We start from the raw sequence: 12572 nt of genomic DNA on the forward strand, positions 1-12572 counted from the left end.
CTGTGCTCGTCCTCGCCTCCCCCTATTTAACCACTCAGTTAAGAGGAGAAAGGTGAGCTCCCCATTACGCCGTCCCCAGGCATTTCGGTGCCTCTCTCGTTCCCCACTTCATTGGCAAGCCCGGCCCGAGCAGCACGCACACGGCCCGGCCGCCTCAATCTCCTTTCTCTGTTAGAATAATATTGTTCCTAACGACGTGGCCGGAATAGACACTTGCGTATTAAAAGTGGGAGGGGGGGGGGGAAGATGAGAAGGGAATATTTAGTGTAATCCAAGTGGTTGATTATCCATATTCTGATCAAAAAGAGTTTATGAGGCCTGCTGGGAGTGATTAGATTAATGTAATGTGGTTTGAAGGGTCTGTGTTTTCTCTCTTAATTTGGGTCATTACTTGGAAAGCAAGCGTGAGATCATTTTATCTGCATGCAAGGAAAGATAGTCATTCAGGAGTGGTTTAAACGCCGTAATAAACCGACCCCGAAAAGCGGCGCTGGGAAACTCTGAGCCACCCTTCGCGCTGCCGGTCGGGGCCGCGCAGCCCCGCCGGGGGTCCTGCAAGGGCTCTGCCCCCGTTCCGGGGGGCGACAGCAGGCCTCCGAAGCTGCCCGGCTCCCTCCCGCCCTCGTTTTGCTCCTCTGATGCTCGCGGCGCTCGGCGGACCCTGAAGCGGCAGGGCCCGGCTCCCGCAGCTCCTGCAAGCCGCGTTCACAGGGGAGATAGCGCCGTGCAGCCCGGTCCCCACTCGGGCCGGGGCTCAGGTGGGAAATGAGACACCTGCGAAGGGCCGGTTTATTGTCCCATGATAGATATAGATATATTCCTCACTTATTCGAGCGTACATTTAAAATGGAGATTTACAGACACGTATAAAGAGCGCTGTCCGGGCGCCGGGCGGGGGGCGGCCAGCCCGGCCCGTCCTGGCCCGCTCCGGCGGCGCAACGCGCCATTAAATAAGATTCCTCTTATATACAACTGCGGCTCGGGGTCGCTTGCTACCGGCGGCTGAGCTCGCTGGGGAAAAGACAGAGAAGCGAAGGCTGTTTTGGATAAATAGTGCTGGCCTGGCGGAGCGGGTCTGAGTGCGGCGGCGCGCCGGGCCCTTAGCTCTGCCCGCTGCGCCCAGGGTCCCGCGGCGGAGGAGCGCTGGAGACGCTGTCGTGCAACTTTCGGACGTGCTTCTTTAAATCAAAGTTTCTGCAAAATCCTTTCCCGCAAGTGACACACGTAAAGGGCTTCTTGTCATTGTGGGTGTGCATGTGGAAAGTCAAGTTATAAATCTGGTGGAAGGCTTTGTTGCAAATGGTGCACTTGTACTGCTTCTCTCCGCTGTGGGTCAGCTTGTGGTTCTTGTAGTTGCCTGCGACGGAGGAAAAAGATGGAAAAGGGGGTTACCCGAGGGTGCCCGGGCCGCACGGTGCACAGGTAAGGGGGGGGGAATTAGGAAGTGTCTCCCCCCCGCACCCCCGTCCCACTTGTCAAACTCGGTCCGCATCAGCGCGGAGCAGCGCGCAACTGGCATGGCAGAAATGAGAGGCAGGGTCAACCCGGTGACCCGCGGCAAACAGAGGGCTCTGGATTAGGACCAAGGCCCGGTACCTTTCATTTTAAAAGCATTTAGGGGGAACCGTCAGCAGTGCCCGGCGGTGCGGCCCGGCTTAGAGGGAAAGTAATTGGGAGTGGCGGCGTCTCTGCCTGCGCCCCTCGCTTCCCCCAGTCGGGCAGGGTTCGCCGCGTTTAATCCCCGCTAATGATGGGCGAGGGCCCCGGCGCGTCCCGGCTCAGCTCACCTTTCTGGTGGAAGCCCTTGCCGCAGAACTCGCAGACGAAGGGCTTGTAGCCGGCGTGGATGCGGATGTGAGTGTTCAGCGTGGAGCTCCTGTTGAACGCCTTTCCGCACTGGTTGCACTTGTGGGGTTTCTCCTGCACCGGGGTGCGAGAGGCCCGTCAGTGGGGGCTGCGCGGAGAGCAGGGGCGGCCGCCGCCTCCCACACCCCGGCTGCCCCCCACCTACCTGGGTGTGGATGATTTTGTGCCGGCACAGAGTGCTGGCCTGGCGAAAGCCTTTCCCGCAGACCTTGCAGACGAAAGGCCGGGCCCCCGTGTGCACCGGCATGTGGCGGGTGAGGTTGTAGTGCGCGTTGAACACCTGCGGGAAAGCGCCGGAAAGGCGAGGTCAGGCACGGCCCCGCCGTCGCCGCCCCCGGCCCCCCCCACCCGATGCCGGCGCCCCGCTTACCTTGCCGCAGACCTCGCAGGTAAAGTTTTTGGGCTTGCCCTCCGCCGCCCCGCCGCCGCCGCCCCCCATCTTGGCGTGGCCCTTGGGGTGGCCGCCGCGCTCCACCGCCGCCACCTCCTTCATCACCTGGTCCAGGTGTCCCGGCAGCCGCTCCTTGTGGGCGAAGGGAGTCGGCGGCGGCAGCTTCTCGGCCGCCAGCCCTGCCAGCTTGGCATTCTCCAGCAGGAAAAGCTTCTGGTGGGCCGAGAGCCCCCCCGGCGGCGGGGCGCCCAGCAGGCCGGCCGGGAAGAGCTGTCCGTGCAGGAGGTCGGCCGGGTGGTACGCGGCGTCCAGGTAGTTGAAGTAGTAGAGGGAGCGGGGGGCTGCCGGAACGGCCCCTGCCTGGTGGATGACCTGCGGCTTGATGAGCCGGCCGCTGGGCTGGCCCAGGGCGAGCTCTGCCTTGCAGCAGACGCCGCAGTTGGCTTTGCAGAGCCCCGCACCGCCCCGCAGGCTGTTCTTCCACAGCTCCGAGTAGCTGAGAGTCTTGGAGGGCAGTTCGTAGCCCAGCGGCGGGATAGGGATCACGCAGGGCAGAGGCGAGCACAGGCTCAGCGGCTTCTTGCCTGGCTCCAGCCCCGGCCCGCCGTGCCGCTCCTCGAAGGCCGGCTTGGGCTCCGACGTCTTTGCCATGATCCGCTCGATGGAGAAGGCCAGGGTCTTTGAGGGGTTAGCGGTGGCGGCCCTGCCGTCGTGCCGGGGGCAGGAAGAAGGCATGACCGTCTCCAGCGACCCCGGGCTCGCCATGTCGCTCCGCCGTGCGGAAACTTGGTGTGAGCAGCGACTCTCTCCCGCTCTCGGCTCTGCATTCCAGAAAAGCCAGGAGACAAATCAATTTAATAAGCACCTTGTTCTCCCCCCACCCCACCCCCCACGGGCACCCCCTCCCTATTTATATTCAAATGAACATATTCAAGAACAATGGCACGTAGGGTACCAGATTACTGCTCATTAAGCGGAACACGCTAAAGTAACATGCAAGCTAGACCTTGTTAGTATTTAAAAAAAAAAAAAAAAAAGGAAAGAAAAAGAAAAACCTCCCCCAGCCCAATGCCACCCAGCCCAGCCCCACCGATGGCCACTGTCCGGGAAATGCGGGAGGAGGGGGGGGGGGGGCATGGCGAGGGGCGGCGGGGCTCGCCTTGGGACCACTTACCTTTGCCCAGCGCCGGCGAGACTCATCCAAGCAGCGCAGTGTGGTCACAGTCACATTTTGATAGCAAACATCTTCCTGAGCGTCAGATCACGGTCTCGTACATTTAAAGCTGACATCATATGAAGTCACTTTGAGCAGAATGACATGGGGATGCCACCATGGATCTTCCCCAAGCCGAGGCGCCGGGCTGGAGCGCGGTGGGTTGGGGCAGAGAGAGGAAGACGAGCCCCCCCCTCCACGCACGATTTCCTTCCAGTTTAAGACGCACAAATCGCTCGTGTGCGAGCTGGGTTTTTCCTCTCTCTCTCCCTTCTTAAAAAGCAACTTGCAAAGCAGAGGAATCGTTTTGCATGTGGCAAATTAGAAGGCAAGTGCGATTCACAAGTTGGGTGGAAAAGAGTGCTCCAGTTCTTGCTGGGGTTAGAAGAGCCACTCCGAGTGAGCGTGCGGAATTTTTTTCTTCATCTTCCTTTTTTTTTTTTTTTTTAAGAAGGGGGAGAATGATTTTTTTTTTTTCTAAAGCATCTACCACGCAACCATGCTCGAGTTATTTTGGCAACCCATCTGCAATCAGCTCCGTTGCAACCGAGCTGGAAGATAATTAATAAATTGTCACTTATCTGCGAGCCTCTCCAGCATGTATAAATTAATAGCCAACCCATTAATTAGGACAGTGCATTAATGTTAATTAAACTAAGTTTAATTCCAACCCTCTCCCCTCTCGGGGTAGCTGGTGATCAGCCTTAAATAAATGGGGAGGGATTCGTGTCCAGGACTCGATTTCGCTGTTGAAAAAAAAATTAAAATAATAACAAAAAAGACCTATGTTCAGCGAAGGGAAGTTCTGCAAGTTCACCCCCTAAAGGTGCCCGCTGCCCCGGGGGCACCCGGCGACTCTCCCTTGCCCTTCTAGCCCTTGTCCTGCTCCCCCCCGCCCGCCGCACTTTCTTCTTCCCCCTTTCCCCCGTTTCCCCCCCCGCCCCCCCAGATAGGCGACGCTACATTATAGCGCCTGGATGCCGGGGTTTCTTTCCTTCCTCTCTCTAATTAAAACGCCGTGATGCGGGAGGGGAGGATTTGCAGAAACCTCAGATGCGAGGACACGGTAATTGAGAGAGTCCCGCGTCCACCTGTTTGGGGGGGGGAGGGGAGGGCCGGCTGCAGAGCAGCACCCCCCGGCTCTGATTAGCCGCCCCGTCCCTCGCCGGGGCTATTCAGCCGAACCAATTTTCCCCCGGCGATTCAGGGCGCTCAATTCTCTTTCACTTGTAGCCACTATAGCGCTGCGTGGAACCTGGTTTTGTGTGTTTCTAAAATAAAGGGGAGGATTATCCGGGGGAGAGGGGGGGAGCGAAGGGTTTAGATTGAGCCTGGCCAGAGGTAAAGCAAGCAATGAAAAGGCCCCTATATATTTTTTTTTCCGCCTCCCTCGCGCGCCTAAGAAAGTTTAGAGGAATTCGGGGGTTTTGTGCGGTGCTGACAAAGCCGCGCCTCCTCTCCCCGCCAGGGCAGCTCGCCGTCGGCTGTTTGCAGACAGGCTTTTTCACCTGCGAACCACAACACGCTCCAGAAACAAACTTTAAAAGCGGCGGCCGCCCCGGGCTGCCTGCGGGCAGAGGGGAGCGCCCAGCCCCGGGTGACACCCCGCCTGGAGCATCAGGTGTTGGCGTCCGCCCAGCCCTGCCCGCCCGGATCTGACGGGTCAGCGTGCAAGGGAGCGAGGGAACCGTCCCGCTTCTGGGGGAGAGGCTGGGACGGGACCACGGAGAACCACAGGAGCTGTGCTCGGTGTCTGGGCTGTGGGAGAGCCCGGCTGAGCCCCGGGGAGGCGCGCCGTGCTTGAGCAGCGCTGCCCGCCCAGCCCGCGCCTCCTCCGGGCAGCGGGAGCGGGCAGGCGGCGGCTGGGCTGGGCTCTGCTCGCTCCCGGGGCTCGCGGGCTTTAGCGAAGTATTTAATTAGCCTCCACAAACTTCTTTTCCTCGCCTGCAGATTATACTGAGTGGAGGGTTGGGAACTATTTTACACCTTGCCACTCACATGTTAATTAATCTCTATCTAACCCTAATTGCAGTTTATTCAAGCACCGCTCAAACAGCTCACCCACACAATAAACACTGGGGCTGCTTTTATCCATATTACTCCCCGCTCACACGTTGAGTAATTAACTCCAGTACCAACTAATAGTGCAAACAAATATTTTCTGTAAACGAGATGATTTCGGGCAGGATAAAAGAAGGGCTGCGGAGCCGGGGCCGGGAGCTCGCTGCCAGCTTCCCCGAGCCGCCCTCGTCCTTGCCCGGGTGTTTGCTGGATCGGGTCTCTCCCTCTTTCCCTCCCTCCCTGGCCAAGGGGACGACTGTCGGCTTGCTACTCCGCATCCACCGCCCTGCTCGGGGCAGCGGGTCCCGCAGGCCTCGAGGTTCCCGGGGGCGAGGAGGGGTGGTGGGGGGCTTGCGGAGCCCCGGGGCTGCCTCCTTCCTGCAGCCCGGAGAAGCTCCCGTGTATCCCGAGGCCGGGTACCGGCTTGGGCCGTGCCGCTGTCTCCCGGCCGGCTCGAAACCGGGTGCCGCACGCCTTACGCATCAGGGCGTTGAGATCCCAGCTAAGACCCGGGCATCAGAGCTCAGTATTTTAATTTAAATCGCAGGTTTAGGCACAGCTGGAGGCCGTCTCTATCGATTCGACTTCTGCTGTTCTGGCGAACATATTACAACTGACTGACTTTGAGACAGCTGCCCTAGCCCCGTTGCCTGCCCACCACCGAGCCCGAGCCCCTCTGCTCCCGGAGTGCCAAGCGGGGCGGGGGGTGTGTCGGGGGGGGGTCGAGCGGCCCAGCCCGGCTTCGGGAGGCAGGAGCGTCTGCACGTCGGGCGCGCAGCGGGCTCCCGGCTCGGCCCCGCAGCGGGCTCCCGGCTCGGGCCCGCGTTCCGCATCCCCCGTGGAGGCAGTTCTCCCGTGGGGTTTTAATCCTTCACCCCCGGCATTTGGAGGGAGAAATGGTTTGCATATTTTTCCCAATAAGGCGCACGCCGCAAAGACTTTCCCATTGCGGACGCGATCGCTCCTACGGTTATTTTTACGCCGCTGCCTCCCCAGAAAAACGAGTGCGGTGCCCGGGCAGGCCGGGCCGGAGCCATGCGGGACACGCAGGGTCACCCGCGGCTTCTCTAGCGCCCGCTCCTCTCGGCGGTCCCGTACGCTCCCGGCAGTCCCAGCCCCAAACGCTCCCCGGCCGCTGACATCGAAAACCGGCGGGGGTTCCCCTTTCGCTCTTGGACGGCCAGACCCTGTTGGTGAGGGACTCTCGGGGACGCGTCCCGGGTGGGTCCCAGGCGGGCGGGAGCGCAGGGCCCCGCAGGCCCGGCCCAGCTCCCCACGTCCGTCGGGCCGCCTCCGCCCGGGCAGCCGGCACTGGGCATTTCTGGTCTACTGGAAGATAACTTAGGATCCTCCTAGTTATTTAACTTGGCAGCTGCTTAAACTCCACAGTGGAAGCTGCCGAAAGTTATTAGCGTTATGCTTCAATCTCCCCGAAATGGTGGCTTTTATTTCTATGCTGCTTTGCTTTCTATAGGTATTTTTCTAAATACTTTTTTCCCAATTTTTTTTCCTTATAATTTTTTAATAGAAGGTGATGGGCTGCCGGGTGAGCCACCAGTCCAGGCACTTAGAATCGGGCTGTCTTTGTGAGCCAGGGTGGGGGAGCAGCTTTTTCTGTGGCTTTGCAGCTTTTTCAAAGGTGCGCTGGAGGGGCCCACGGCTGGGCTGGGAGGAGGGCTGGGCTGCGGAGCTGCCCGGCCCTGGCCCCACCGTGCTGGATTTGGGTCTGTCTCCATACAAGGCAGTAATTACGACCTGAAAGGGTCAGCCCAGGGATGCTCCCAAGGTGTTTGGTCGCAGGTCGGTTTGCAATGGTCAGAGACAGACACTGTTTGAACAAATTAATGAGCGACGAACAGAGAAGTCAGGGTAGCAAAGTTTGGGGCAGGAATGAAGCGAGGGTTGTTACCCACGTGAATCTTTCCCGTTATTCCTTAAACCGCAATACTTTGTACAACGGGAGCAGTACCCCTGCAGTACTGTGTGCCTTAGTTCCCATGGGCAGTCCATCCTATCCTGCAGGGCCCATAGCATCGGTAGGGTGACCCTGCTGCCCTGTCACCCAACGGAGACTGCCACACTGGGGCAGGGGTAGTGCCTGGCAAGGCCACCTTGGATGGAGCAGAGGCTTTGAGACCCTCCAGAATATTTTTTGCATCCCTTTTATTGAGTTATGTACGTTCCTGCCTATCTCTAGGCAGATAATTTTATTTCGTATTTTCGGATTTTTTTTTTTTTTTAATTAGGGACCTAAGTTTTTGGACCACTGTACAGATCCCAGAGGACCTGTAGTTAGTAGGGATTTTGGAAGCAAACTGGCTCAGAGTCCTTGCATGGCTGTGCTGGTCTACTCTGTCAGTGATGGCAGGAGTAGAAAACATCGATGTTTTCAACCTGAATTCAATTTTAAAAGCTGGTATCTGACCTGCTTCTAAAGCTGTTTGAAATCTAGTCCCACTGCAGAGCAACTGGCAGGGCACTGTGGCAGGAGCTGCACAGAGTGCCTCGATGACAATCAAATGGGCTTATGTAATTCTAAAAATGGCAACTCCTTACTTGCCACATCTCTTTCTGTCTATGCGGAGAGTCCTGCAGAGCTGCCAAACAGAAGCAATTGAATGAACTCTTTTCCCGGCTCATTCCTTCTTCCGCAGCTCAGAGAAAGTGAGCCAGAGCTTATTCTAGTTTGCCTGTCAACAGGAATGGTAACTAACGGTTCGATCCCAGCCAGGCTTTATGCCCCAAAAACGCTGCCTGCCTGCCTGCCTGTGAGGAGCGGAGAGAGACATCATGAGGGAGATCTAGTTCCTGGTGCGAGACTGGTCTAGCCCAGGAGGCAGGCGAGGAGTCGGTGGAATCCACACCATATCCAAAGCCAACCTGGCCAATAAGGCAAGGAAGAGACTGTTGAAAGGGTGAGCTGCTATTCTTCATCTTTATTGTCGGAAATAGTCATCCTTCGCGTTGCAGTAATGGAGCAATGCTGCGTTTCATTTCTGAACACTGAAACTGAAAGATGTTCCTTCCTAATGTTTTGAAATGTTGTACTTTTTTGTTTTGAAAGAGTGGGAGCTTTTAAGTTTTTCTGGGTTTGTAGGGGTTTTTTCCCCTTATTTTCTATTTAGGAGAAAAGGTGGGAGGAAGTAGAGAAGGAGAATATAATAGGGAGATGGCCTTGTTCTCACTTTCCTACTAAAAACGTTTCAGGAAAAGGAGCAAAAAGCAGTGAAAATGGGTAGAAGCCCACTTCAGTTTTGTGTTCCTATTCCTTCCTTTTTTTTTGCTTGAAAGAAGGATGGCCAAAAAAGTAAGTGGGACAAACTCCATGTGTTTTGAATTATTCTCCCCTTAATGAGATAGGAAAACATCTCCTTTTTGAAATTACTTGCTTTTTCAATGAAGAAAACCAAACAGAGAAAGAATCTTTTCAAAACCAGTCTTTCCACTGTCGTTTTGCCACTCACTCCTCACTCAGTATTGTCCAGTCTTTCTGGCTATGCTATGTTAGGTTGTTTGAGATTTGTATTTGCCATTGTTTAAACTGTTGTCACAGGTGTCCCCATCTGCTGCAGAGCTGGACTCCAAGTGGAGTGGTATGGAGGTGGCAGCGGATGGCAGCATGTTGTCCCCTTCCTCTGGGGTGTGTGGGACTGGCTGGACTGCAGCGTTCCTGTCCCTCATGGTGGCTAAGTCAGAGAGAGCCTGGCAAGACTCCCAGATTGACGAGTGAAAGTGCTGCTGTGCTGCTTGGGCACAAGAAAAGGGCTGATTTAATTCCAGAAGACATGATCTAGAAGAACCACAAAACATCCCCTCAACAATGAGAACCCAAACTAAAAATCCAGACCTCATTACTGGAGGAAAAAACTTCAATGCACAACCCAAGTATTTCCTGAATGTTCAAGAATACCCAGAACTTATGTAAAAATAAATGATAATTTATTGATTTGATTTAATTTTGAGCCTAGCTTGTGATTTTGGGGTGGGGCTGGAGATAGTTTGACTATTTCCAACAATAAAGATGAAGATGAGTTGTGAGAAAAGCCCGGCCAAGTCATCAGCCCTAGGGCACAGAGGAGCTGCTTCAGCTCCTCCTCACAAAACGCAGAGCACTGCAGAACCCACCAAGAGCTCTGAGACTTCTTGGGTGTGGAGGACCTCACCAGGGTAACTGTTTCTCCATGGGGAGCTCTAGGCTTTTGGTCCCACAGTCCATGGATGAGGCTGGTGTTCTGTGGCCACGGCCAGTTTGTGTTGGAGGGACTGGCTCATCAATTCCTGGTTATACACCAAGCAGATGACCAAGGGTAGATCTGTCATGGTGAGCATTAGCTGTCCCTGGTTGGTCATCCTTCCTGTCCCCATTGGGCTGTGCTACTGGTTGACTCCCGGAACTGCTGAACACGGCTATGGGACATGTTCCTGTCCCTGATGTGAGGGTCTGCATGGGCTTAGAGGCTGCCGCGTGCTCTGCCTCTGATGTAAAACCAAACCTGCAATCTTTGCCTGTTTAGCTGGATAGAAAAATACCTTCCCTGTTATCAGAGTTCATCACCATGTTCACTTCTAGTCTTTGAGCTATTTATCTCCTCCTACCTCCCTTCCAGTGCAGGCTTCCCCTCTCCAGCTGACAGCCTGGGACAGCCCTGACATCAGCTGCTTGTGGAGCTCTCTGTGCAGAAAGCCAGTCCTAAACGGTGTGGCCTTTGTTCACCCCAGCTGTCGAATCCTCCAGGATCTGCAACAAGTCCTCATTTTACAGAGCCCATCTTGACAGTCCCCAGTCTGATCTGACCACCTGGTTTGTTTTTGAATCGAGCACTTGAGTCATAACATTTCTGTTTATTTCAACAACTGTATTCCTTGCATAGGAAATGAGCCAAGATGATCTAAGGCAGGGATAGCAAAGCATGCCATGGTTGTAATTGCTTTTGCTCTCCCAATATAAAATTTTACCATATAATCAAAACCTTATTTTTGTAGTACTGGACTCTGCTATTGACTTAATCTTCTTATGTGCTCCTATTATTCTAGTGATTTCATCGTTGTATGTTGATTTTAATCTTTTGATCTCCATATTAGCTACTGCCTGCAACTAATTTGTTGCTCAATGTTTTTCTTTGTTTTGACCTGTGAGGCATTTTCCTCATGGCACACAACTCTGCTGGCAGATTGCATATAATCTCTGCACTTTTTTTCTCTCATATTTTGCCTAGTTACAACAAATGTGGATTTACAACTTGAAACGGAATATGTATCTTTTAGAAAGGCTGAGGAAAATATTACTTCAGATTTAGCTTGAGAGCCTAAACGTGTTTGATTAAAGGAAATATCATGGAATACATCTTACCAGAGAGAGGTGTCACACAGGCTTTTTTTAGTCCAGAGAGTTCATGATGGGTGAAAACTGCAATAATTATATGCAGTTGGGATCAAAGAGTTCTGAAAGCAGTGCTAGATCTGAGATGAAGAGGGCTGGGTTTTGTGAATGGCTCAAAGGACTCCCCTAGCTGAGCTTGGTTTGATACAACGGTGGCTCTGTTGAATCCTGGCAACATGGAGCAGGTTTTTGAACAAATACTGGTGATGGAAGTGCAGAGTTGTGAACTTCACAGCCAAAGTGCAGAGATTGACATACGGCTCAGCTGCATTTTGGTTGGCCATTAGACAGCAGCTTTTCCCCTTGGTAGTTGATGGTTTAACCTGTGCTGATTTATCATGTGCTTTGTTTGCATTCGCTTTTTCTTTTAAAGCTTAGAGAAATAATTTTTGCCTTAGGTTTGCTGTGACTTTTTAAAAAGAACACAGCCTGAACATTGGCAAAATCATCTTTGCTTTGTTGCGTGCCTGTTTATGTTTCTGAACACAAATTGTCTTCTAATATTTTTGACGTTTTGGTCACTAGAAAGGCAGAAAAGCAATTTCTAAGATGCCTATGGGCCAGAAGACATGCATTACAGCAGAGGGGAAAGAATCTGTTAGTTGCTGAAATATAAAACAAATTGGATGAACAGCTGCTGACACTTGTCAGTCAAATAGTTGATAGCATTTTCAGTCTCCATGCCACATGCTTTAAGTAAGTCTGTCAAAAAAAGGATATTTTCACTGGACTTCCCTGTAAATATGAGAGAAGTTTTGGCCTGATCTATCATTTAAAATTTTGCTGGCAGAAGAATGAAATTTTCCTCTTTTCCCCAAATGGATTGACATAACTGTACTGGCAGATTCTTCATCTAGGTGCAGTTGTACTGGCAGAAAGTCCTTTGACTGTTGGAGCTCATTCCATCACAGCAATGGGTTGAAGTGAACCAGCAACAGATCTTTGCATTCCTTAGCCATGTTTGCCAGCACTCCCACAAGCCCTTTTAGGTGCTGCCAAAGGTGTAGCTTTGCTCTGCAGGAGCTGAGCCCTGTCCAGACTGTAATCTGTGGCCAGGAGGGATTTGAACCCAGATTGATATTTTTCAGGCAAAACCAAACAATTTTGGATTTCATGTTTCTGCAGGACTGACCCGAGGTGGCTCTTCCCACCCCTGGTACCACAGTGCAGCACCCATTTAGGAAAGGGTTGGGCTGCCAGCACCCCCCTAGCCACGTGCAGGGTTAAAAGCAGTGGGGATCAGGGTGCAGTGCACTCCTTTGCTCAGCCACAGGCTGCAGGCTCTGGAATGGGAGGTTAAATGCTGCCTTGCAGCAATGCTTGTATGCGAGATCTTCTCCCTCCTTACACTAAAGTACATAACCTGAAGCTCATCTTTTGGGTCCAAATGCCTGAAAAACAGTGAGTTGGTTAATGCTTCCCTGTTCTGTGGTGAAGCCTCAGGGCTGTGGAGTCACTGGGGTACTTTATTGGGGTTTGAGGACACAAAAAGCTGTCACAGGCCATAGGGTCACTGCTCATGACAGAGGCACTCAGTCAAGGGTGTCCAATTGCTGCTGTTTCAGGGCGGTACCGATGTGCATTAGCAATGCACAGCCAAGGAGCATCTCCTGAAGGCTGCACCCACACTCTCTCATTCAAAAAACTGAGCAGGGCTCACT

The 12572-nt window shown here is 53.7% G+C and overlaps 1 protein-coding gene and 1 long non-coding RNA gene across 2 annotated transcripts; one reads left to right on the plus strand and one right to left on the minus strand.

Annotated features, from left to right (window-relative positions):
* Window positions 1-788: 788 nt before the first annotated feature.
* On the minus strand, window positions 789-4183 carry FEZF2 (FEZ family zinc finger 2). The gene is made up of 5 exons (XM_039558996.1): window positions 3432-4183; window positions 2237-3078; window positions 2012-2146; window positions 1788-1920; window positions 789-1357 (listed from the first exon to the last, which is right to left on the minus strand). The coding sequence occupies exons 2-5, from the start codon at window positions 3020-3022 to the stop codon at window positions 1101-1103; spliced, it is 1311 nt and encodes a 436-aa protein (XP_039414930.1). The 5' UTR covers window positions 3023-3078; window positions 3432-4183; the 3' UTR covers window positions 789-1100.
* A 2141-nt stretch (window positions 4184-6324) lies between these two features.
* Window positions 6325-9487, plus strand: LOC104683343. Its single transcript, XR_750797.4, has 2 exons — window positions 6325-8446; window positions 9085-9487. It is a non-coding gene; the product is annotated as an uncharacterized LOC104683343 (long non-coding RNA).
* The last annotated feature ends 3085 nt before the right edge of the window (window positions 9488-12572 follow it).

This window comes from Corvus cornix, chromosome 12 (genome assembly GCF_000738735.6).
Source record: "Corvus cornix cornix isolate S_Up_H32 chromosome 12, ASM73873v5, whole genome shotgun sequence".
Lineage (NCBI taxonomy): Eukaryota > Metazoa > Chordata > Aves > Passeriformes > Corvidae > Corvus > Corvus cornix.

Coding starts and splice junctions, on each gene's coding strand:
- FEZF2 (XM_039558996.1), bottom strand. CDS start 3,022: ATGGCGAGCCCGGGGTCGCTGGAGACGGTCATGCCTTCTTCCTGCCCC. Junction 2,147..2,236: donor CCTGCGAGGTCTGCGGCAAG/GTAAGCGGGGCG, acceptor GCTTTCCCGCAG/GTGTTCAACGCGCACTACAA. Junction 1,358..1,787: donor CAAGGGCTTCCACCAGAAAG/GTGAGCTGAGCC, acceptor CCTCCGTCGCAG/GCAACTACAAGAACCACAAG.